The sequence below is a fragment of the Leucopleurus acutus genome, assembly GCF_964270905.1.
Source record: "Leucopleurus acutus genome assembly, chromosome: 16".
NCBI lineage: Eukaryota > Metazoa > Chordata > Mammalia > Artiodactyla > Delphinidae > Leucopleurus > Leucopleurus acutus.
This window is the reverse complement of record NC_139158.1, coordinates 897,652-922,131: the sequence shown is the minus strand read 5'-3', so window position 1 is coordinate 922,131 and position 24,480 is coordinate 897,652. Positions and strand designations below refer to the sequence as shown.

General features: G+C 67.0%; 1 protein-coding gene across 1 annotated transcript; it reads left to right on the top strand.

Moving 5' to 3' along the window:
• Nucleotides 1–3,346: 3,346 nt before the first annotated feature.
• MICALL2 (MICAL like 2) lies at nucleotides 3,347–23,761 on the top strand (the record flags this gene model as incomplete). The annotated part of the gene is made up of 17 exons (XM_082856909.1): nucleotides 3,347–3,489; nucleotides 11,324–11,372; nucleotides 13,441–13,582; nucleotides 14,525–14,682; nucleotides 15,341–15,453; nucleotides 15,651–16,424; nucleotides 18,035–18,303; nucleotides 19,153–19,246; nucleotides 20,083–20,237; nucleotides 20,661–20,825; nucleotides 21,389–21,453; nucleotides 21,539–21,662; nucleotides 21,775–21,865; nucleotides 21,974–22,047; nucleotides 22,596–22,710; nucleotides 23,165–23,211; nucleotides 23,564–23,761. 17 exons carry the CDS (start codon nucleotides 3,347–3,349, stop codon nucleotides 23,656–23,658), a joined length of 2,673 nt encoding a protein of 890 aa, XP_082713035.1. The 3' UTR covers nucleotides 23,659–23,761.
• Nucleotides 23,762–24,480: the final 719 nt, after the last annotated feature.

Genomic DNA, 24,480 nt, shown 5'->3' with positions numbered 1-24,480 from the left:
TTTTTGGATGCAAATCAGTGCTGCCCTGGTCTGGATCCTCCCTGGGTCCCCAGCAATGTCCTTGCCAGCCTTCCTCCCGGGGAGGGGCCCCCATCATCACCGAGGGGTCTGAACACGTCCTGGAAAGCAGGAGCGGGGGAAATTGAGACCACCTGGCCTGGAAGGTCTGACCCAGGCAACGGCAGCCGCTCGGGCAGGGCAGCGGCCCACGGCTGACCCAGGTTCCTCGGGCCCTCCACCATGCCGGGTCCTAGGTCCCAGCTCTGCCTGGCTGATCCACTGGTCTCCTCTCTCCTCAGAACCTAATTTTTTGAGCTGCAGAATGGGTAGGGTCAACCCACTTTTAAAGAGTGGTTTTAAACATTAAGTGAGAAAATGGGTGTGAAAATGCTAGAAGCCCTCCCGACCCTTTCTCCAGCCGCACCCCGCCTCCTGCCCAGTTCCTCCATTCCTCGGATACTCCTGCTGCAGGGCCTCTGCCTGGGACACTCTTCCCTTTCCTCTGTGACAAGCCAATTCCCACTTACCCTTCAGGTCTCAGTTCTCATGTCCCCTCCCCAGGGAAGCCATCTCCGGCCTCTGGACCAAGACAAGGGCCCCTTCTTCACCATCTAATGGCATGGTGTGTCCCTCGGAGCACTGTCACAGGGGCAATTTTGCGTTTATCTGTGTATGTGTATCAGTCAGGGTAAGAATGCTAGCTGCTGTAACAAACAGGTCCCAAAGTTCCAGCAACTGGACCCAGCCTGCATTTCTCACTCACCCAGAGGCCAATCTGGATGTCCCTGGTCAGTGATGACCTTCTGCCTGACCCTGCAGTGTCCAAGCTCGTCCACCTGTGGCCCCATCATCTAGTAGGTCCTTTGCCTCCGGCCAGCAGACCGGGGAAGATTTAGAGTGTGAGGTGCATCCGTCACCTCCATTGGCCAGAACTCAGCCACAACAGCCCCACTGACCTGCAAGGGAGGCTGGAAACATCGGACCAGGCATAGGAAATGGCGAGTGCTGAGGTCCTGGGGCGGCCATAGGAGGGGAGATGGGAGAGGTAACAATGGCCCATGCTGAGGACAGTGCTTTCCTTGTGAGGAGGAGGGGCTGGAGAAGTGGCAGGGCAAGTTCTGGCTCCCGTGGTCATCAAAGATTTTGTGTTGAGAATAGACTGCAGGTGGCAAGCCAGAGGCAGAGCCATGGTTAGAAGATTCCTGTAGAAACCCAGGCTCACAGCAGCTGGTGGCTGTGGAGGTGGTGGCAGTGGTCAGCTTCCTGCAGGATGGGATGTGGGCAGTGAGAGGACAGGGGCCAAGGAGCTTGCCCAGGCTTGTGGCCCCAGCAGCTGGCAGGATGCCATGGGCCGGCTGTGGGTGGGGCTGGTTGGAGGTCTGGGAGGACCAGGAGTGGCTGAGTGCAGGAGGCAAGAGGGGTGGAGGCTCTGAGGCCAGCAGGGCAGGGCAGGCCAGGGAGCAGCTGGAGATGTGATAAGGGGCCCAGACGACCTCATTCAGAGCGCTGCAGAGGCCAAGCAAGGAAGGGCTTGTCCAACTGGCTTTCTAGAAAGATCCCTTGGCTGCTGGGGAGGGGTGGACTCTGGTGGTCAGAGGGCAGGAGGGAGCCGAGGGAGACTGGCCAGTGGCCAGGGGCAAGATGTTGGTGGCCGCAGTGGGGAGAAGTGGGCAGGCTGGGGGTGTCCTGGATTGGGGGCCCTGGAGAGGAGCAGGGCCGGCAGAGGATGTGCTATGTGTGAGGTGCTGATGGGGACATCACCACAAATGCCGCCTCCCAAGTCACTGTCCCCAGAGGTGGCCACGTGGTGGCCAGTGGGGGCAAGCGTGCAGCTTAAACTCCTCAGAATCAGAGCTCTGGCCACCTCGTCCTCTTCACTCTGAGCCCCCCGCCCTGTCTGCCTCTCGTCCAGCCCTGTGAGCACCGACCCCCCCCCCCCCTTCTTGACCTTGGCCTTACCCGACCTCACCCGCTTTTCCAGTTCTCCTAAATGCTGCCCTGGGGGTCAGGAAAACCCACTTGGCTCCTGGTTCTGGGACTAGCCACCAGTCCAACTGAACTGGCAGGACATTGCCCTTTGCCCTCTAGCTGGGAAACCCCAGCAGGTCAGGGCAGCATCCAGTGACAGTCCCAGGTCACAGCGGCTCCCTGTCTAGCACCTGCTTGCCCCCTGTGACGGGGAGCTCACCACCACAGGGTCCAGCTGCAGGAAAGAGCTGGCTCTGGACTGGAAGACTGTCTCCGCTCCTGCAAGTGGGCACAGAAGCCACCCTGTCCCCCTGCCAGGCCTATCTCAGGAAAACACCTTCCCTCCTGCCAGGCCCTGTCTGGACAAGCCCTGCGCCTGCGGCCGGGTGGGCGGGGTCACTTCACTTGTCTGGTGTCATTGTTTCTGGCTGTCTGTCCCATGCCCACAGACAGGTTTCCCCGAGAATGTGGAGGGGAGCAGCCCAATAACTGAGGTGCCCACAAGAGGTACTCTTCTGTAATGACTAGGGTCACATGCTCAAAGTGGAAAACGGGAACAGATCGGGACACCAAGAACCACGAGGGGCCTCAGGCCCAGGGAGAAGCCCGTGCGCAGGCCGCAGGCGGGGAGACTCCTGGAGGGAGTTGCCCCAGCCGCAGGGCCACCTGGGGCACCTGCCCCTTCCCCAGCCTCCGCCGCCTCTTCCGTGAATCCGGGAGATTCACATGCCCGCCGGCAAGAGAGGGCGGATGGGAAAGTCCTTTCAAAGCCCAGAAATGCGACGGGCGTTACTGCTGCGCTCCGGGCGGGGGTGGGGGCCACCGGCCGGCCTGCCCGGCTGCACCTCGGGCAGATCTGTTTCCCCGTCTGTAAAGTGGCCTTGACCGCACTGCTCCAGGAGGGTGGGGTGGCGGAGGCTTTGAAAAGAAAGTCAGTCTTGAAGCCTCCCGCGGACCCCTGGGAGGGAGGGAGGCGAGTGGCGGGCGGGGCCTTGGGCGTGGTCTATAGGGGGCGGGGCCTGTTCGAGGCGGGAGCCTTCCCCTGGCCTGGTGGGGCCTGGGCCGGCCCTGGCTCGGGAGCGGGGCCTTTCCGGGGCGGAGCCTGGCCAGGAGGAGTGGGACCTGATGGGGCGGGGCCTTGTGTGGCGGGGGCGTGGCAGGGAGGAGCGGCGCCTGGGGGCGGGGCCTTGCGGTGGCGGAGGCGCGGCCTTGCCGGGGGCAGGGGCTGGCGGGCTGACTCCCGCCGCGCTCACGCCGGCTCGTAGTCCTCCCGGCGCTCTGCGGCGGGCTCCTCGTCTGCCCCGGGCTCGGGCCGGGCCGCAGCCCCCGGGCGCGCTTTCGGAGCGCCGGCGCCGGCCGGGCGGACGCCGCTGCCCTCATGGCGGCCATCACAGCGCTGCAGCAGTGGTGCCGGCAGCAGTGCGAGGGCTACCGGGACGTGAGCATCACCAACATGACCACGTCGTTCCGCGACGGCCTGGCCTTCTGCGCCATCCTGCACCGCCACCGGCCCGACCTCATGTGAGTGCGCCCGCTCCCCGCGCGCCGGCCCCCGGCGGGGAAACTGAGGCCGGGCTGCTCGGACGGGGGGCGGGGCAATGGGCCGCGGTCAGAACTCCCGGCCCGGGGCCTGGTGGGACGCTCCGGGGCCGAGCGGAGCCGGACCCTGCAGGCACGCCCGCCCCGTGGCCCCTGCAGGGCCTCAGTTTGCCCGGCCACCAAGTGGAGCTGGGCCGGAGCCAGGACGTCCGGCCGCCCCCGCTGGCTTAGTCAGTCCATGACTCAGGCCAGCGTCCTGGGCTCCGGCCACAGCCAGCCCTCCCGTCGGTCTCCCTGGGAAAGGGCCAGCATATTCTGGGCCCTCTGAGATCCCCACTGTCCTGGGACCTCCTGCCAGATCAGGGGCTGGGGGGCACGCGGGTCTTACTGTGTGGTACTTACTGGCCGTCCCCCAGCCTGTTCCGGCACCTTTAGGAATGCAGCCCAGGGTCACTGTGGGGGAGGGGCCAATGCAGAGCAGGAAGCTTGAGACACCCACCCCCCAGGTCCCCTTGGCCGGGCCTCCTTACCCTAGGGTGATGGGGCATAAGATGGGAGCCTTGGGAGGTGGGGAGGGGAGGGGGCTGGGTCGTCTCCCCCAGGAGGGTCTAGGGGTCGAGGCTGGGAGGTTGGCCCTGCCTTGTTGCCAGATCTTGTCCCCGCCCTGGACCCGCTCCGTCTGTTATTCACTCAGCAAACGCTCTTTGGCTGTGACTGGGACCCGGCTTGCCGGGACAGCTCTGTGCTGTGAGGCCCTGGCACCCCTGCCTCGTGAGAATTCACAATGAGTAAAGCTGCCAGGGAGGGTGCCTGGGCTGGGCGGATGGACGCTCAGGAAGGGTGTCCTTGGAAGACGCCTCCTGGAAAAAGCATGCTGTTTGTTAAATGTTAAAAGTGTTCCCCTGAGAAGTCATGGCTGGAACCAGGGGTGGGTGGAGCGTGTTTGCCAGGGAGGGCTCTGGCTGGGAGCAGCCAGAGGCAGCACCTTCTCAATGCTGCCCTTGGGCCTGTTGCTGTACAGACGGGGAAACTGAGGCCCAGAGAGGAGACAGCCTTGTTCAGGACACAGAGCATGTCAGGCAGAGCCAGGGCTGGCACATGGGGCTCCTCCCCTGCGCCCAGATGTCCGCTGTACCCCCAGGGACTGTCCCCAAGCACCGCCCTCTATGGGGAAGCTAGTCTTAAGAGAGAGGCCTGCAGGGTTTTCCTCCTCCCGCCTGGGATTGTGAAATGCGTGTGGGGAGCCCTCTCTGCTCCCTGCCTCGATTTGCCTCAGCTGCCCCCAGAGCCAGATGTCGGGGCAGCACGCGCTTCCCCTCTGGACACCCGAAGCTGAGCTTTGATTGTGGGGGGCCGGGGCGCGGGGTCATGGAGACTGGGAGACTGGGAGACGGACTGGCAGTGGAGCCTGGGGCAGGCAGGGTCCCCGGGAGGCTGGCTGGTGGCTGACCCCAGGCAGCCCACACCGGGTCAGCGGGAGAAGTCTGCCGTGGGCGGGAAGGAGGGTGCCGCCCTCTGCCAGGCCAGCAACCTCGGGACGCCGCGCGGGTGTAAGTGGAGATTTGGGGCCTTTCCGAGCCCTGGGAGCTTCCATCTGTTCCCAGCTGTGCTGGGGTTAGAGGCGTGTGTGTGTGTGTGTGTGTGTGTGTGTGTGTGTGTGTGCGCGCGCGCGCGCGCGCACCTGTCCCAGCACGCACTGCCCGCGGGTGATCACAGGCGTGCACATGTGGGTGTGTCCACATGTTGGCACAAGCTGGTGTCTCACAGCAGTTCACATAACCATTATTGAGTGCCTGCTGTATACGCAGCACCGTGTGCTGTACCAGGTGGCCTTGGCCCCTGCCTCAGGGAGTGACGCTTTGGGTACAGAGACAGACAGCAAACAGATGAAGGAACAGAAGCTCCAGGCAGCTCCAGAGGTGGTGAACCTGGGCAGGGAGGACTCGGGAGGAGGCGGCCGCACCCTCGCACACGGCAGTGAGCTATCGCACTCACTGCTGGCTTGGCCATTGGTCACCTGCCCCCACTGGACTTGCGGCTCCAGAGGGTGGGGATGTCTGCCTGCTTTGTTCACTGCTGTGTCCCCGGAGCCTGGACGCCGTCTGGCACGTGACAAGCGCTCGGTAGTTGACAGCACGCAGTCGGAGGTCTGTGGATAAGGGAGGTCCGCTTGGGGCCCAGCAAGTATGGCCGCTGCTGCCAGGTGAGGGCTCTGCAGGTGCCTGGGAGCGGCAGGCAAGGGGAGGAGGAGGCCACGGGGGCGGCCATGGAGGCACGTGGCCACAGTCAGGGAAGGCCACCAGAGGCTGGGAGGGACACGGAACACAGTCTGCCCCTGAGCTTCCGCAGGGAGCTTGGCCCTGCTCACACCTTGATGTCAGACTTCTGGTCTCCGGGCTGGGAGGGACAGAATAAGCGTCTGTTATTCTAAGGCGCCCAGTTTGCGGAGAACCAGTCAGGCTCCCATACGTGGCGGGGCCCAGAAGGGGCTCCTCAGATACTGGCTGATCGAATCCCGTGCGTGTGGGCCCCTGTGTGGCACGGGCCTGTGTCTATGCCTTAGATACCCCTCCGCCACCTCTGGTCCCGGCGATGCCTCTGGGCAAGTTGGTGGCTGGGGGAGGGGTGGTCGCACCGAGAAGCCCTGAGCCACCCCACCGGCCCCCAGTGCTGCGCGGGGGGGAGGAAACACGCAGGAACCTCGTGGGGTGGCCGTGCTCCCGGGGGAGCCCCCGAGCTCAGACCCGGTGACACTCACCCCCACCCCCCCCATCCTGTGAAGACCCTCCGGCAGCAGGAAAGTGGACATCCTGTCTCCCTGTCTCCTAGCTTCGCCACCAGGGAGTCCTTCCCTTTCTCTGCTCCTGTGAGCCTGTTTCCTCCTGGCCCCCAGTGGAGGGGAGCGGCCGTGAAAGGAGGAGCTGGGCGCTGAGCCCGCCGGGTGGGAGCTCCAGCTGCCTGGCTGTCCTCCTGCTGGCTCTGTCCACCAGGATCTGCAAGTTCACCTGCGCCCTGCAGTGGTCGCCCCCCCTGCCCCACACCACCGAGGACACGGACAGGTGTGCGGGTCTCAGGCTCACCCAGGGATCCGCCCGGCCCATCCCCGCCCCCGGCCCGCCAGGCCCACCCCATAGCTGTAGGTGCCCACCCCATAGCTGTAGGTTTCTCAGATGGGCCTGGAGGTGCCCACCCGCCCGCAGGGTCTGTTTCCCCAGTGACGCCACATCCGCCTGAGCAGCCCAGCAGCCAGGTGAGAGCAGGAACCGCTCAAAACAAACACAGCCTTCCTGCTCCCGGCAGTAAACCTGTGGGGCTGGAGTGTTCCTTCCCCTCTAGCCAGACCAGGAGGGACTGAAGCTCCAGGAGGCCGGGAGGGCGGGAGGAGGGTGGGCAGGCCAGACGCCAGGGCCAGGGCCGCAGCCCTTCCCAGAGGCAGGGGCTGGGCTTCCTTCTCCAGGGCCGTTGGGGCGGGAGGGGTGCTGGAGCCCGGCCCTCTGTGGGAGCCGCGGAGGGGTCGGGGCTTAGGAAGTGGGTTCTGTGTAAACTCGCTGGGCCTCCCCCACTCCTCAGTCCCGTGGGGGGTGACCTGACCTTTCCCTGCAGCTCTGGGGCCCCCGCCAGGCTGGGCCACAAGTTGGGGGTGGCTCCCTGGCTGCTCTTGGAGACGCACCCGTCGTGGGGTGTCAGGAGACTCACCCCCGCAGGCCCGCACCTAGAAGCTGCTTTCTGGGCCAGAGCAAAGGGGGCTGGGCCCCGGGTACAGGCTGGCCTCCCCCCGACGCTGGCTTCGTGGTCAGCAGGAAGCCGCCTGGGGACAGAGGCCTCTGTTCTTGGCCTGAGGGCCTGTGGCTGCGAAGGGGCTCGGGCCCGGCGCCCCCATGACTCCCCCTTAGGCCACTGCAGGAGCCCCGGGCTGACCCCTCCTGGCTGGGCCCTGGGGTCGGGGTCGGGGTCTGCGCCAGCCTGAGGAAGGCCTACAGCAGGGGGACCTTTCCTCCCCGCCTTGCCTCGGGCACCTCCTCCGTCCACTCCTCCCTGGCTCTGTCCTCCCTCTCCCCTGGCCTCTTGCAGGGTGTCTGCCTTGGTGTCTCTGTCCCTGAGCCCCGCCTCCCCCCCCGCCCCCGCACTCTGCCCTGTGGGCTCTCCTGTCTCATCTCTGGGCACTTTGGTACCCATGTCTCCCTCCATCTGTATTTCAGTCTCTCTGTCTGTCTGTCTGTCTCTCACTCTCCCTCTCTGCTCCCCTTCCCGGTGGGATTAACTCCAGATGTGCTGGGGATGCCCGGAAAAGAGGCTGGGCTTCTGTCATCCCCCCCCGCACCCCACTCCGCCCCCAGTCCCAGCACCCACCCCCATGTAGTTGCATTTAGTTCCAGGAAATAAACAGCGTGAGGTCAGCTCTCCAGGAATTTGGAAGGGGGTACACATTCCCAAGAGCCCCCGAGGCGCTGGGGGCAGGAGGAGGTCAGCAGCCCTGGTCAGCTGTGGCCGGCGGGAAGCAGGCCGGGAGGGGCCGTGCGTGCCTCGGGCTCTGTCAGCCAGGCCCGGCGCCGGCCAGGGCAGGGCGCACAGACCCAGTGAGCTCATTCATTAGGCCGGTGCCGAAAGGGTAAACAGATGGCCCCGACGGCCCCCCCACTCAGCAAGCCCTGGACAGACTACCTCCTCAGCAGCGTTCCGAGTGCCAGCTGTGTGCCTGGCCCCAGGCAGGTACCGTGGGGTCGGGGCAGAGCACACCTGATTTTAAATACAGGAGTTCACCTAAAAAAATGATCTACCTGGGGCAGGTGCCCGGGGTCCCCGCCCGCCGGTGCGCAGCTTCTCGGATGAAGGTGCTGACGCAGTTTGATCCCGCAAGGCCTTAAACGCAAGCCGGCCACCTCCCTGAGGTCAGCCCGAGGTGTCAGCCCGTGAGGCCTGCTGATCACGGTCCTGCAAATGGGCATCTGGGACGACAGAAGGAGTCTTCCACCCGTTCCGTCCAGGAGCCCAGGGTGGGTGTCAGCAGGGCTGGTTCCTTCTGGGGCCTCCGCCCTGGGTGTGCAGACGCTGCCTGCTCCCCAGGCCTCTGCCTCGTCCTCTCTCTCTGCACGTCTCTGCGTCCAAATTTCCCCTGTGTGTGAGGACACCAGTCATTTTGGATTAGGGCCCCCCAGTGGCCCACTTTAACTTGATCCTGTAAAGTCCCTGTTTCCAAATAAGGTCACGTCCTGAGGTCGTGGGGGTTAGGACTCCATCGGGCCTCTTTTGGGGACACTTCAGCCCATCCCACCGGGGGCTCGCCTGCTGGCGGAAACCTGGTCCTGTGGACTTCCTGACGGGGACGGGCGGGCCCCTCCTTGGCGCTCAGAGGGGATTTGCCAGGCAGCTCTGACCCCTCGCCCGCCTCCGCTGGCCTCAGAGCTCCGGCCTCGGGAGATGGGCAGGGCCACTCTGGGCACAGGGAGCAGCGAGCCAAGGTCCCGGGGCGCGGAGGGGCTCAGGCTGGGGGGCGTGGTAGCCCTGGGGCCGCCAGGCAGCCCGGCCAGCCGTGGCGCCTTGCGGGTCCTGGGAGGCGGCTTGGCTTTGGTGCTGAGGGTGGTGTTCCTTGAACTTGAGTGGAAGGGCAGTTCTGCACCCTCTGGCCATCGTGCCTTTGACCCTGCTTGGGGGGCTGGCAGCGCGTCGTGGGTGCCGCAATTTACACTGAGCCCCGAGACCCTCACTCTGGGTCTGCAGGCGGAGAGGGCGCTGGGGGCAGCTGGCTGCCCCAGATCGCAAGACGGAGCCCTTGCGGCCCCCGGGGGGACCGAGGCCAATGCGGGGGGCAGAGGGCTTCCTTCTCCTGCTTGTTTGGAGACAAAACAGACCTTGTTATCCTGCCCTCCAGCGCCGGGCATCTTGCTGAGGACACGGCCGTTTCGGTCAGTGACCCTGGGCAGGTCTGGAGAAGAGATTGAGCTTTCAAAGGGGTGGTGGGGGAGGGAGGGAGAGGCGCTCCCGAGACCCCAGTCGCTGAGGAGGGAGGGGCCTGCACGGCTGAGAGCCCAGCCACTCCACGTGCCCATGGCCGTCGCTGGGTGTCGGGCTGCCACGCCCACCCGCCCACTCCTCCGGTCATTTGTCCCCCGCAGACGGGTCTGTCCGCCGTCCTGTCCCGGGCACAAAGCACCCTCTGTTCTCCTGGGGTGGTCTCACATCTGGAACACGTTACCTGGGAGGTGGTCCAGGCGGAAACTGGGAGGTTTCCCGAAGAGCTGGGCAGGTTGATGGACAGCAGCTGGAGGCCGATGGGGCCCCTGAGGCGGGAGGTGGGCAAACCGCAGCCCCTGTCCTCCTCCCACCCCCAATGTGTGGCCAAGGGCCAGCCGCTGCCCCAGCCTCAGTTTGCTCATCTGTGTAATAGGCCTCCCGGGGGTGTCGCAGGGTCAGGGAGGTGGGGTCAGTGCACGGTCAGGGCTGGGAGCCAGGCCATCCTGGGCCAGGTGGCCGCAAGGTCTCCCCTCCCCCCTCCGCCTGCCACCTGCCCGGCCTTGAGCCAGCGCCCTCGAGTTCACCACGAGAAGCTGTGGTCACCCTCGTAAGACGGGGACCCTGAGGCCCCAAGGGAAGAGGGGGCCCGCCCGGGTCAGACAGCACGGCCGGGCTGAGTCGGGATGCGACCCCCCCCCCTGCCCCGCCCCCAGCTCTCTCCTGTCTCACGAGGCTTCCGGAACAAGCCAGCTGACCCCAAAGCGGCAAGGCTGCCGCCCAGCACGTGAACAGACAGATCTGTTTGTAACCAGCCCACCCGAAGGCGTTGGGCCGCGTAGCCGAACGTCCCGCGCCGAGCCGGCCGCCTGCTGGGGTCTGGCTGTGTTTTCCGGTCAGAGCGTCCTCCCGGGTGTGCTGTGCGGGGCGTGTGTGTGGAGTGCCGGGACCGGCCCGGAGCTGGCGCTGGGCTTCTCCTCCTTTCGGAACGATTGCTGTGCTCCTGGCCTCTCCGGGGAGGCCTACCATTCTGGCCGGGCCGGGGGCCCCTGCACCCATATGGTCAGGTGTGTGTGGGAGGCACCGGGGGCTCTAATATTCTCAGCCTTGAGGGTCTGCCCCCTCGGGAGGACGGCTGGGCACCTGGTGGGCACGTTCGACCCCCAAACGCCCGGACGCTGGGGCCGAGGCCCTGCTCTGGTCCTGTTTTCCCACCGTGTGGCCTCAGGCAAGTCACGGAGCCTCTCTGTGCCACATCGCCTCATCTGTGAGAGGCGGGCATTGACAGCGCCCGCGGGTGCGAGTTGGTATTTTTAAGGAGCTGAGCACAGCAGCGCTCCTGGGAGGCGCTGGTGAATAAAGCAAGTAGTGGGAACCAGGAAGTGGAACGAGGGCCCGGCTCGCCCTGACCAGTGGGCAGCGTGGAGCTCCGCCCACAGGAGCCCCTCAACCCCAGGACGTCGGCCTCCCGTGACCCACCAGGCCCGTGAGCTGCCCAGGGGGAAGCAGCCCACCCTGAGCTGGCCACCCAGGGCCTGCTTCCAGCTACACCTGACTGGGCGGCGCAGAGGTGGGGCTCGGCCTCTGCAGGGCGAGGGGTGGAGTCTGCAGCTGGGGGCCTGTGGGGGCCGTTGGGGTCCAGGTCTCGGGAGGTGCTGGACGGCATCCCCGGGCCCAGAGCAGGGCCAGAACCTGAGGCCTGGTGCCCAGCCCTACCCTTCTCTTGGTCGTTGTGTGACCTCGTACCTTCACTGCGCCACCCCTGGCCTCGGTTTCCCCCTTTGGGCAAGATGACCTCTGAGGCCCTTGTCGCCCCTCCCTTCTTGGACCCTGAGCTACTTTGAACACTTGTATTTTAATTTTCCAGAAACTTCGATGCCCTCAGGAAGGAAAACATTTACGAGAACAACAAACTGGTGAGTGCCTTCTCAGCCCGGTTTGCGCCGTCCCCAGCCTGTGTCCCAGGGACCCGAGTGGGCACAACCTCCCCCGGGGTAGCCGCGGAGTCACTGCTGCCCACAGGTGGGCAGGGGGAGGCCGGGCACTCGCCGCCGGGCTCTACAGCCTGTCCCGAGCTGGGCAACCCCAGCTCCACAGAATAGCCCCAGATCTCATAGCCAGGCCTCCTGGTCCCTCTTTCTCTCGGTGGGGAGGGGAGGGGAGGGCCGGACCCTCCTTCCACCCAAGGCAGAGCAGGCTCAGAGGTGGCTCTGCGGCAGGGCCTCCAGGTGGGTCCTGGGATGGACCCGCTCTCAGGCTGGCTGGGTTCAAGTCCTAGCCGGCCCCTGCTTCCCTGCAAAATGAGCTCCATGACCCCACGGGGCTGATGCCCAGAAACTTGGCCCGTGTTCTCTGCGCTTCCGTTGTGGTCCCTGCTGGGGTGCAGCCGCGAGCAGGATGCCCACCCCCGTCAGGTCTGCGAGTCTGGGGGCAGCACCCGCCGCGCTGACGAGTGGAAATTAAATTTAACTTAACTGAGATGAAATAAAATGACACATTCAGTTCCGCAGCTGCACTGGCTGCGTTTCAGGCACTCGCTAGCCACGCGTGGATGGCTCAGAGTAGGATGCGTCCACCGTGACAGGGTCGTCGGACCACGCTGAGCACGGCTAGCGTGTGGGCAGGAACGGGAGCCGCAGGGAAGAGGTGGGGTGGGGGCGTGGTGAGGGGCAGGGACGCTGGGTGAAGACAAGGAGAGGGGGCTGCAGGGGTGAAGCCTCTGGGGCTGGAGGGCACCAAGCTTGTGGGTGCGGCAGGAGCAGAGGGGCGGGTGGCTGGTGTGGAGGCTGGGACAGAGGGTGGATGGGCGGCGGGGAGGCTGGGACAGAGAGAGGAGGCTGGGGTGTGGGGGGACTTGGTTTCTTCTCTGAAGGCTGCTGTGCTATAGGAGCACTCCGGTTCCACAGGCTCTGTGCAGAGAGCAGGGTGGGGTTAGGGGGCCGGCGCTGGCAGCCGGAGTGGCCAGCTTCTGGGTATATTGCGTTGGCCGGAAAGTTCGTTCAGGTTTTACTATAAGATCCTACAGAAAAACCCAAACGAACTTTTTGGCCAAGTCGATATTTTGAAGGAGTCAGAGGCAATAGGAGGGCTTTGATCCTAGTGTGGCGGGGTGGTCACTGCTGGGGCCTGCGGGTCTGGGAGCTCAGGGGCCTCGTCTTAGACGCACAAAGATTGAGGTGGGGGTCGTGGTAGTTTAGGGGAGGGCTAGAGTGTGAAGGCAGGAGCCCTGCTGGGCTGGCAGGGCAGGGGAGGGGAGGGAGGGGACGGGGGAGGGAGGGGAGAGAGAGGAGGGGAGGGGAGGGAGGAGGGGAGGGGAGGGGAGGGAGGGGAAGGGGAGGAGCCTCCACAGGCCACTGCAGAGTCGGGGGCAGAGGAATCAGCTGTGGCTGGGCGGGGAAGAAGCAGCAGCAGAGATCTGCATCCTCCCCCGGGGCGGGGAGCCCACCCCCGCCCCCACCCCCACCCCCTGCCCAGTGAGTGTCCCTCGCCGGGCTTTGTCTCCTAGGACACAGGTGTCCCCCTGGGCTGGGGAAGGCTCCTCCCATGGAGAAAGCTGCCCCCTGACCTGTAAGGTTGGTGTCGGCCGGGGCCGTACAGATTCACGGGTGTGGGGGCCATTGAGGGGGTCTCCACGGTGACCTGGGGCCGAAGTCCCAGAGCAAATAGCCCGAGCTGGGCAAGGCCCCCTCAGGACCGGGCCGTGGCCTCAGATGCTGTTACCGAGGACCCACCGGGATGGGCCCCAGAGCTCCTTCAGTCCTGTGATTGGGCTGTACTCTCCGTGGTACAGACGGGTAAACCGAGGCCAGGGAGGCCATGCGGGCCGAGCAGAACTCGAACCTTGAACCTAGGCCTTTCTGGGCTCCAAGTGGCTCTGTTGCCTCGGGCCCCTCCCACCTTCCCTCCGGGGGTGGGGTGGGAGCTGGTGGCCTGGCCGAGGTGGGGAGGGGCCTCCCAGCCCACCCGCTGACCACGCCCCCCCAGGCCTTCCGCGTGGCTGAGGAGCAGCTGGGCATCCCGGCCTTGCTGGACGCCGAGGACATGGTGGCCCTGAAGGTGCCCGACCGGCTGAGCATCCTGACCTACGTGTCCCAGTACTACAACTACTTCCACGGGCGCTCCCCCAGTGAGTCCTGCATGGCCCTCCCTCTCGGTCCGCTCCCGGCCCCCCAGCCCGCACCCAGCGTCCTGCTGCAAGTGAAAAGCTGCAAGTGAAAAGCGGGGTCCAGGCCCCAGGCCTCCCATTGCCCCCGCTGGAGCAGGCTCAGCCGTCCGCCTCCCTGTCCGCTGGGCAGACAGCCAGCTCCCCGCCTTTCCCTCTCTGTGCGCACAGCTCTTGCCTCGGGCGGCGTGGCTGACCCGTGTGGGCTCCCAGGCCCTGCCACAGGGGCCCCCACGTGGTGCTGATGGTCAGCTGGCCCTGGCGGGGTGTGGCTGAGAGCAGGCCGGGCAGGGGAGGAGCCGGCCTGGCTTCATCATTCCAGCCACTTTGTGTACCAGCAGCTGAGCGCCAGCCCCCCGCCCCGGCCCAACACGCCTCACCCGGGCTTAGAAATCCCCGGAATCGCTCTGGGCAAACGGCCAGCCTGCCTTAGAGCCCTACTTGGTGGAGAAACAAAGTGCCTTTTCCCTGACCTCCGATCAGGGCTCTCGGAGGGGAGGGGAGGGGAGGGGAGGGGAGGGGAGGGGAGGGGAGGGGAGGGGAGGGGAGGGGAGGAGGTGGAGAGGGGAGGAGGTGGGGAGGGGAGGGGAGGGGAGGGGGTGGGGAGGGGAGGGGAGGGGAGGGGAGGGGAGGGGGTGGGGAGGGGAGGGGGTGGGGAGGGGAGGGGAGGGGAGGGGAGGGGAGGGGGTGGGGCAGGCCAGGCCCCTGCTGGGAATGGATGCTGGCTGGGGCTACCCCTCGCCCCTCCCCGGCCCCCAGAGAGCAGGGGCCGCCCATCCCCACCCCCTGCTCCAGGTCCCAGGCTGGGCACTGGCGCCTCCAGGGAACCTGGGCCAGGGGTGGCCCCCGAGTCTTTCAGAGCCAGCCTGCGGGGCCGGGGCCCCTGACCTGTATGTCTCGTGCCAGTTGGGGGCATAGCCGGCGTGAAGAGGCCCCTGTCGGACGCCAGTGAGGAACCGTCTGGAAAGAAGGCCCCGTCCCAACCTGCCAGGCCTTCGCCCACCCCAGCCCGGGGGCAGCCGCTGTCTCCGGTCAGCACAAACCCCACCGTCCAGCGGAAGGCTGTAAGCGCCCTGGCCCGCCCTCCCTCTGGTTCTTGGGTTTTCCACCAGCTTCTACTGAGTGGGGCTCTTGGGCCTGAGTGTGTCCCTAACCCACAGTGCCCAGGGTGGGGTGGGGTTCCCTCGGGTCCCAGACACAGCCTCAGCTGCCCCCTGGACTGGCTCCCCAAGTGGTGGTCAGGATATGATCCCCGTTGTACAGACAGGTAAACCGAGGCCAGGGAGGCCCCGAAGGCCAAGTAGGGCCCCGAGCGGGTGTCTTGCCTAGGCCACCCCCCACCCCGTAGGGCCAGGAGAGCATGTGGGCATGTCTTTCACTCCCAGGCCAGCCCTGCAAAGTGAGGTACGGTTGCCCCACTTTTCAGAGGTGGAGATGGGACAGGGTGATGACTTGGGGCGGGGCACTGGGGATTGGGTAGGATTTCTGCACCTTGGGGTGGGAATAGGAGGGGCCAGAATCTGTCTCCTGGCCCCCGGAGACCCCCAAAGTCAGCCCCCAGCCCCCTGCCCTTGGGCCAGGCTGGAGACCCTGCACAGAGTCCGGCGGCCTGGGCACGGGCCTCCTCTGGGACCAACGCTCTCCGGTCTGTACGGTGGAATCTGACGGGGTGGCTGTGAGGAGGGAAGGTGGGGCAGGCCTGTCAATGGCTCCCCCCGGCAGGGCCAGGCTGCGGTCGGCTCCGTCAGCAGCACCTGTGGCATCTGCGGGCAGCACGTGCACCTCGTGCAGCGGCACCTGGCAGACGGGAGGCTGTACCACCGGAGCTGCTTCAGGTGGGCCCGGGTGTGCGTGCGCGCTGATGGGCTGAGCAGCCCTGACGAGGGCCCCCGGGGAGCCTGGGACAAGAGGTGTTCGTTGAGTGAGCTGCCACCCGCACGAGGGCACCCGGGATCCGCGTGTGCCTGCCCTGGGGAGGCGGGAGTGAACACGCCTGTGGCTGGAGCCCCTCCGGTTTCCCCGCCCACCCCAGGTGTAAGCAGTGCTCCAACACGCTGCACTCGGGGGCCTACAAGGCCACAGCAGAGCCCGGCGTCTTCGTCTGCTCCAGCCACGACACTGGAACCGCCTCTGCTGGCCCCACGTTGCCGGGCTTGGCCCCCCGGCGGCCTGGAGCCCTGTCCATGGACTCCAAGACCCCTGGCTCCCCGAAGAAGGCCCAGGAGGCGAGCGGGCAGAGAGACGCAGGGCCAAAGGCCAGGCCGCCCGCGTGGGAGCCCGCGGTGGGCAGCCCGGCTGCCAAAGGTTACCCGCCGGCTGCAGCTGACCCTCCTGCCACCGCCTGCTCCCACGTCCACGCGGGGAGCCCAGCCGGGGCCAGGCTCTCGGTGGGCCCCGTGGGTGGCAAGGCTAGCACTCACGTGACCAACAGCTCTCCGACGGGGTGGTCGTCGTCGGCAGGCAGCCCTCGTTCCGCCGTGACCCCGAGTGCCCCGGACTCTCGCCCGGCCACACCACAAGGCCGGGTAGCCCCCCGAGGGGCAGCCCCTCAGACCAAGCTCAGCTCAGGGCCAGCGTCTCCGGTCCCAGCGAGCGCCCCGGCCTGGACCCCATCGTCCTCCAGGACGCAGCAGGCCCGGGAGAGGTTCTTCCAGACGCCTGGAGCCGCCCCCCGCGCTGGCCCGGCTGGCGGGGCCCCAGCTGTGGCGGACGCTCCTTCCAGGGACGGCAGCAGGGAACAGGCGCTGACCCTCCTCCACAAGGCCCTCCACGAGCTGGGGGCAGCTGGCGCTCAGGGGCCCGGCAGGTGGGTGGAGAAGGAGGGGCAGGGGGTGCAAGCCCGGAGGCCAGAGGGGCTGGGGTGGCCGGGGAGGGCTTCTGGGCTCTGGCCCTGCGGGGCTGTGTGACGGCGGGGCTGCCTGTGCCCTGCCACAGTGTCCTCATCTGGGAAATGTGGCGACGTAGACAAGGGAGCAGAGTGCCAGGTGGCCGGCAGGATGGGGACGCGGCTGTACACTGTAGAGCCGGCCTGACGTGCTTGGGGGCACGGGTGCAGTGATGCTGCCGCCCGGGGCCTGGCCACACCCAGTCCTACGTGAGGACACATTTCACAGATGAGGAAACTGAGGCTGGGGATGGTCCGAGCCCCCCAGGTGGGGCTGCCCAGGGCCTCGTGCCTTCTGCACAATGGACACGGCGCTGATGGGGTGACGGGGTGAAGGCGGGTCGCCGTGCTGCTGTCCTGGGGCTGCTGGACACAGCACCGAGCCGGGGTGGCTGGAACAGCGGACCTTATTCCTTCACAGAGCTGGAGGCCCAAAGTCGGAGCTCCAGGTGTGGGCAGGGCCACTCCCTCCGCAGGCCCGCGGGGGCTCCCTCTGCCTCTTCCAGCTCCTGGGGGCGCCCGCGGCCCTCGACTCGCGTCTCTTCTGTCTTCACGGCCTCCTCTCTGTGCGTCTGTCCTCTCCTTTCCGTGCTTGTTTTCGGTGTCAGGGCCTCCCTAGTCCAGGATGACCTCGTCCTAACTTGATTCTACCTGCCAAGAGCCTGCTTCCAGATCAGGTCACACCCTGAGCTTCCGGGGGGCGGGAATCTGGGGGGACACCACTGGCCCTGCTACAGTCGCCCAGCAAGTTTCCACACCGGGCTGGCGACAGGGCTGCGCCCGCTGCCTCGTGCTGCCTGTCCTGTGGGGGGCCTCCCGGCGAGGAGCTGCTGATGCTGTGACCCCCACCGGGCCAGCGGGTGGTGCCAGGGGCTCCCAGGGAGGGCACGGGGCGGGGGACAGCGGGCCCGCCTGCCACCCCAGCGCTGAGGGCTGTCCGAGGCTGTCGGGAGTGAGGGTGTGTAAGGACTCTGCTGGGAGTGCTCCCTGGGGGCGCATCTGGCCCAGCTCCCCCTGGGAGCCCAGCCCCTCCTGGGAGCCCAGCCTGGGATGGGGGAGGAGCAGGGGGAGAGAACTTGGTCGCATAAGGGGCCCGGGGCACCCGGAGGAGCTGCCCTGGCTCGCGGAGGTGCCCGGGGGCCCTGTCGACAGCCTTACCTCCTGCACGTGTGCACGTGGGGGGACGCAGGGTGGCCGTGTGCGGGCCTCCTGGATGTGGCTTAGGATGGAGCTAGGCCTCCATGCTGAAGGCCCAGCTGCTCCTGGGCAGGCGGGTGGGTGGAGGAGGGAGGCCCCGGGGGGCAGACCCCACGGCAGCGCCCTAGGCGCCGTGGGTCTGGGGGGGTGTTAATGTCAGCCGATACTGGGCCTGAACAGGAGGGTGACGTCTGCCTATGGCCCGTCTCATCCCTCGGGAGGGGAGGGTGGGCACTGGGGAGCAGCTGCCAGGGGAGGCCGAGGGGCTTCTGCCTGAGGGTCGTGGGGGGGCTTCCGGACGCAGCCATGCCCGACACCTGCGCCCTCACCCACAGGCCCTCCCTCGCCACCGGCCCTGCGCCCAACTCCCATCCCAGGTCCGAAGGGCCAGGAGCAAGTCCAGCAGCCACGCGGCCACAGTCGGCGTCTCCGCAGGCCCTTAGCCCCGCCGCGAGGAGCGCGCCGCCGGCGCCCCGGAGCGCAGGCAGCATCTCGCGGGTGTCCGCGCCGCCCCAGGCGGGCAGGAAAGCCTCGGCTGCACCCTCAGGGGCCGTCGGGGCGGGTGCTGGCTCCAGGCTGAAGCCGGAGGCCCCGCGGGCCGAGGGTAAGGGCCCCCACGTCACGGGCGGAGCTGGGGTCACCGCACCCAGGCTGTCGCCGTGTGTCGCGGCCGCTCTGCTCCCCGGCCTGCGGTTTGCTGTCGCAGTCTGGCTCCCGGGGTCCCGCCTGGGGATGCGTCACCCTGTGTCACCATCACCCGCCTGCCGGACGCCCCGTGGCCCGGCCCCTGCCGCGCCGCTGTTCCCTGGTGACGGTGCCCACGCGTGCTGCCCTCCCGCTTTGCCGCACTCTGTGGAGTCCCCCCTCTCCTGCGGGCTTTGCCGCCGCTGTCCGTGTGCGTCTGTCGTCACTGCCCTGTCCTGGCGACGGTGGGCCTGTGCTCTGAAGGCCCTGAAGCCCCCTGACTGCCCTGGCCTTGGGCCCTGGGCTGTTTTGGACACTTTCTGAGGAACTGCAGAGTTGGTCCTTGCTGGGCGCTGGGCTGTCTCTTAGGGGCACCCGTGGTATCACTGAGCTGGCAGCACGCAGCACGCAAAGCGTTCTTCCCACTCTCCCGTGGCTGAGCGTCCAGCCTGGAGGCCACTCTCCCCTGCGCCAGGGAGGCCTGCAGGTCGTCACCGCCCCACACACAGCTGGTCTGCATCCCTGGGGCTCACCGCCGTACCGTTGCCTGTTTGGCAGCAGGGGAAGTTGGGGCCCAGAGAGGGACAGTGAATTGAATCCCCCAGGCACACACAGCACAGGGGGCAGTCCTGTCCGCAGCTCAGCCAGTGGCTCCTTCCCGGGAGCCAGGCTGGCCACAGGGGTACCTGAGGGTGGGATGGCAGCAGGAAGAAGGGGTGGGGGAGGTGCAGCCTTTCCCAGCAGACCACCCCCCCTCACCCCCACCCAGGCCCGAGTGCCAGCCCCCAGGAGGGCCAGGAGGACGGGCCGGCAGGATGGAGGGCCCGCCTGAAGCCTGTGGAGAAGAAAAGCCCCGCTGAGAGGTGAGCGGTGGGTCTGCTGGGCGCTGGACCTATGCCCGTGCTGTGGGTTTGTACACACAGGAGCCTGTGTCTGGGGCAAGCACAGGGCCTGGCACACAGTAGGCGCTTCACACGTGCTTGCAGGTGAATGACAGCACACACACACCCACCAACTGACACCCACAGCAGGGCTGTGTGCACGTCTCGCCGTGCATGTCAGCTGTAGAAGCAGAAACCAGCTCGTGCCGGCCTGAGTGACCCAGGCCAAGCGCCCTCGTGTAACTGGACTTGCAAGTCAGGGAGGGTCCATCAGGACCCTCGGTATCCTTGCTCTGAACCAGTCTGGAGGCCCCGGGGAATGCGAGCACGTTCGCTGCTGTGCGCCCACCAGGCCTGACCCCGGTGCTGGGCTGGGGCCCCCATTCGCTGTGGGGAGGGGACAGCCCCCCCAGAAAGCTCAGGATGGAGAGGGAGAGGCCACTGCAGCCTTCCGTGGATGAGGTCACAGCCGTGGGGTCACACAGGCGACTGAGCCCATGTTGGTCCGGGTCCGCTGTGCGTGGCGGCTGCCCTGTGTGCCCCGCGGGGGTCCGTCACGCATGCTCGGGGTCCCAGGCGGGGGTGGGGCCGGTGCCCATGTGTGCATCGGCTGTGGGTACCTGAACACATGCTGACCCTGTGCTGTAGGTGCATCTGTCAACATGCACCTGTGCTCCAGGAGGTGGGAGAGTCGGGGACGTGAGCCCGAGGGGCACCACGAGGCCCCTCCTTCGGGCCGGCATGCGTCCCCCGGGCTTGTCTGCGCCGGGGTGCTGGGCGGCCTGTCCCCCCTCCCTGACCTCTTGCCTTCCATTCAGGGCTCTGGAGCTGAAGGAGCCTCAGGTCCTGGGGGAGCCGAGGGCGGGTCATGCACCCCAGAAGGTCTCTGGGAGCTCCGAGGGGGGCGTCCGCATCACCCTGACCCCTGTGCGAGTGGACAGGACACCAGGCCCAGCCGGGGCCAGCCTCCTAGGTAATGCCAGACAGAAGCCCCCCGGCCGTCCCCAGCCAGACAGCCCGGGTCTAGGTGGTCCTCTCCTTGGGGGCAGTGGCCCTGCTTGGCCAGGGGAGCTGGTGGTCCTGGCGGGTGGGTGTGTGAAATGCGTGTGTGCATGCCTGTGCACGCGCGTGACTGTGCGTGTCTGTTCTTAGCACTCAGCCGTCCTTGCACAGGTCACCAGCCTACTGGGCTCGTTTCCCCGTGTGCTGTTGAGGGTCAGGATTCTGCCCCTTCCCCCGCCCGTGGACGTGACCCCTGCCGTCGGGCAGGATGTGGCTGTGAGGGCTGACCCCCGTGTTGGTGCCCCTCTGGGGGGGCCCAGCTCAGGGAAGCAGTGGGGGGAGGGCGCCAGGCCTGCTGACCTGACATGTGACTCTGTCCCCCACCCGTGGGCAGCTGCATCCCCCTCCCCCTTCCAGTCCCCATCCCACCGCAGGAAGCTGGCGGTCCCTGCCAGCCTAGACGTTTCTGGCAGCTGGCTTCAGCCGGAGCCCTCGGGGAAGGAAGCCCCTGCCTGGAGCCGGAAGAAGGAGGAGAAAGCCCCTCCCCAGGGTGAACCAGGTCAGCCCAGGCACGCCGCCCGGTTCCTGCTTGGGGTGCAGATGAAGGGGGCTCCTCTAGGAGGATGTGCCCGGTGGGGATTTGGAGGATGTATAGGAGCCCACGGGGCCTAGAATGGAGGGAAGACGAGCCTGGGGGCGAGCAGCCTCGCACACCTGGAGGAGGCTGCGCCCCGGGCCCTTTCAGGGTGAGCAGAGGCCTCACCTGCCTCCAGGTGCCCGAGTCCGCAGACGCTCGGCGACGATGGCGCGTTTGCTCCGGGCAGCTGGTGGGAAGGGTGGCCGGGGTGCCGGCAGGGTGTCCGATGCTGCTGACCTGGAGGAGGGCGGGGGCCCAGGTGGGCACAGGGACTTCGGGGACGGGGCCTGGGTCTGTCTGTGAGCTCTCGCCCTTCGGACACCAGCCGGGGCTGCCCAGGGGCCTGCCGGGTGCAGCAGGGAAGCCGGGGTGCAGGGGGTGTCCCGGGAGGATGGGGCTGGGTGGGGGGTCGGGCCCCCTTCCAGACCACGCCTGGGTCACGTTGGGCCCGGTGCCTGAAGAGGCCTGTCCTGCCCCTTCTCCAGGGAGGCCCTCGGGCCCGGCCGGCATCCCTGTTCCGCCTGGCGAGTCAGTGCCCTCCCCGGTCAGGGTGAGTAGGCTAGGGTGCAGGTGGGTGAGGGGCTCAGCCCCGGGGGCCCCCCGCCCCCACCCCCTCACCACGCCCTCATCCCCAGCTGCACCCTGACTACGTGCCCCAGGAGGAGATCCAGCGGCAGGTGCAGGACATCGAGAGGCAGCTGGATGCCCTGGAGCTCCAGGGTGTGGAGCTGGAGAAGCGCCTGCGTGCGGCCGAGGAGGGTGAGCCCCGGGCGGACCCCCTCCACAAACCCCTCTGCCAGCTCCACCCTGGGCCCGGCCCCGCCCCCGCGCAGGCCCGCCCGCCCCGTGCCCAGCCAGCCCCTCTCCGCAGACGCCTCGGAGGACGCCCTCATGGTGGACTGGTTCCGGCTCATCCACGAGAAGCAGCTGCTGCTGAGGCTGGAGTCTGAGCTGATGTACAAGTGAGTGGTTCCCCTGAGGCCTCCGGAAAGCGCTCCTCCCCGCATGGGCCTGTCTGGCGCGGGGAGGCCAGTGGCCGGGCCGGGCTCACATCCGTGTCACCTCGGCAGGGCCAGGGACCAGCGCCTGGAGGAGCAGCAGCTGGACATCGAGGGGGAGCTGCGCCGGCTGATGGCCAAGCCGGGTGCGTCCCCCGCACCCAGCGTGGAGCCCAAGCCGGCGGAGGTGGGAGGGAGTGTGAGGGGGGCTCAGTCCCAGGAGGCGGGTACGGGTGTGGCTTTCCAAGGCCCTCTCACGGGTGGCTGCCAGGAGGAGGCGATCGCGGCACACTCTCGAGCCGCGGTGGAGTTTCAGCTCCTCCACTTCCTGGCTGTGTGTCCTTGGCTGAGTCACTCAACCTCTCTGTGCTTGGGTTTCATTGCTGCAAAGTGGGGGCAGTTCTAGCGCCGCCTCCTTCAGCTGTTGTGAGGACTGAGTTAATGTGTGCAGGGGGCGGGTAGTGAGTGCCCAGTCTCTGATACGGCTGTTCCTTTACTCACTCATTCATTCACTCACTCACTTATTCATACATTCACTTATTCATTCAACCGGCGTTGCCAAGAGCCCACCATAGGCCCCAAGACCCCACTCCCTCCTCCAGTGGAGGAGCCTGACCCTTGGGGAGTGGAGTCACTGTGTCCCTGAGCAGGGTGGGGACAGCAGGGCTCCGGCTGATGCCAGCTGTCCCTGCAGAGGCTCTGAAGTCCCCCCAGGATCGGCAGCGGGAGCAGGACCTGCTGAACCAGTACGTGAACACCGTCAATGACCGCAGTGACATCATCGACCTCCTGGATGAGGACCGGCTCAGGTGAGGGTGGAGCCCAGGGGAGGGTAGGGCCTTGGGGCCCAGGGGAGGGCGGAGCCTGGGGGAGGGCAGGGCCTTGGGGCCCAGGGGAGGGCGGAGCCCGGGGGAGGGCAGGGCCTTGGGGCCCAGGGGAGGGTGGAGCCCAGGGGAGGGCAGGGCCTTGGGGCCCAGGGGAGGGCGGAGCCCATCGGGAGGGGGGTTCCCCTCCACGTACACCTTGCAGGTGGGGCCAGAGGCCGAGGGCAGGCCCTGCCCGGCAGCCTCTTGTGCACCCAGGCCCCTCCTGTCCCCAGGCCACTGCTGAGGGGCTGGGCCCCGAGGGGGCAGGCACCTGCCCTGGGAGGGGAGAGGGTGGTGCCGGTGTGTGGCTTATGGGCGGGTGAGCGGGCAGGTGCCCCGGTGTTGGGTGGGCTCAGGCCCACCGCGGGCGTGGTCCTCACGGCCCGTTCTCTTTCAGGGAGCAGCAGGAGGACGAGATGCTGCAGAACATGATCCGGAAGATGGGTGACTGGGTGGCGTGGGAGGTCGGGGCTGGGCTGGACCCCGGGGGAGTTGGGGCTCCTGTAGGAGTGGGTGCTGGGACCCACATGGCAGGCTCACCCTAAGGGAGTGAGTTCCCCATCGCTTGAGGGATCCAAGAAGCACGGATGGCCCTGTGGTCAGGGTGAGGGGACTGCTTTGCTCTCCAGCCGTGCCCAGCGCAGTGGACACTCTAAGGGCAGGCGCACGGTGGTTCCCCCGGGGAGGGCAGAGGGTTGGGCTCTGCTGGGGCCGGGGAGGCTCTGTGGGTGGCAGGGAAGGCCGCAGGGCACTGGCCATCAGGTGGGCGAGTGACCCATCTGTGTCTGTCCCCCAGACCTGCAGAGGAGTGGTGGGGAGCAGAGGAAGAAGCCCAGGTTCCGCTTGTCCAGCATCTGGTCCCCGAAGAGCAGAAGCAGGACCCCCGAGTAGCTGCCTGGTGGGGCTCCAGGACCCTCACGCGGGTGGGGTAGGAACGTGGGTGGTGGGACCTGCACCACCCTCTCTGTGGGGTCAGAGCAGCCTCAATAAAGAAACTGACCGTGTGGCCTGGGTTCCCTCTCCCATGTGGTCACGTGCTCCTGGGCAGCCCAGGGGTCTTGGCCACATTCCATTTCTGCACCAGCGTGGATGTGGCCATGGCCTTGAGAAGACGCTGACCCTCTGGGCTTGGCTCGGGCCCTCCGACACGGGCATTTTAGCCGTTCCTGACCTGGCTGCATGGACAGGCTGGACATGAGCCTTCCAGGAACTGGGACAGGGCGGGTCTGTGGAAGCTGCAGTCGGTGCTGGCCCTGCCCCCATGTGGGGATCGCAGTCAAGATCTGTGACTTTGACCTTTAGGACGGAGGTCAGCTGGGCCCTGGGACCGAGTTCCTGGCGTCCAGCAAGGGAATGGGGCCCACCGCCCTTCCCGACTTCTGGTGGGGGCCCACAGCCGTGCAGGGAAGGACTGAGGGAGCAGAGTCTCCTTGCGGCCCAGCCCTGAGTCCTCAGCAGCGCTGCCCCCCACCCTCGGGAGACCTGCAGAGTAATCTCCCCTCCGGGCGCCAGCTTCCTCACCTGTGTACGGCGGCTGTCGCTGTGTCTTCCTGTGCTGTCTGCACTGCAGAGCCCTTCGTGGTGGTCCCGTTGGGTCCTGACCCGGGGGGCCTGCTAGGGACAGAGCTGGGAGGTCCTGGCCGAGTGTGTTGGGCCCCAGGAGCTCTCACTACTCCTGCTTCCTTTACTGGGTGTTGGAGGGGCTCAGGTGGG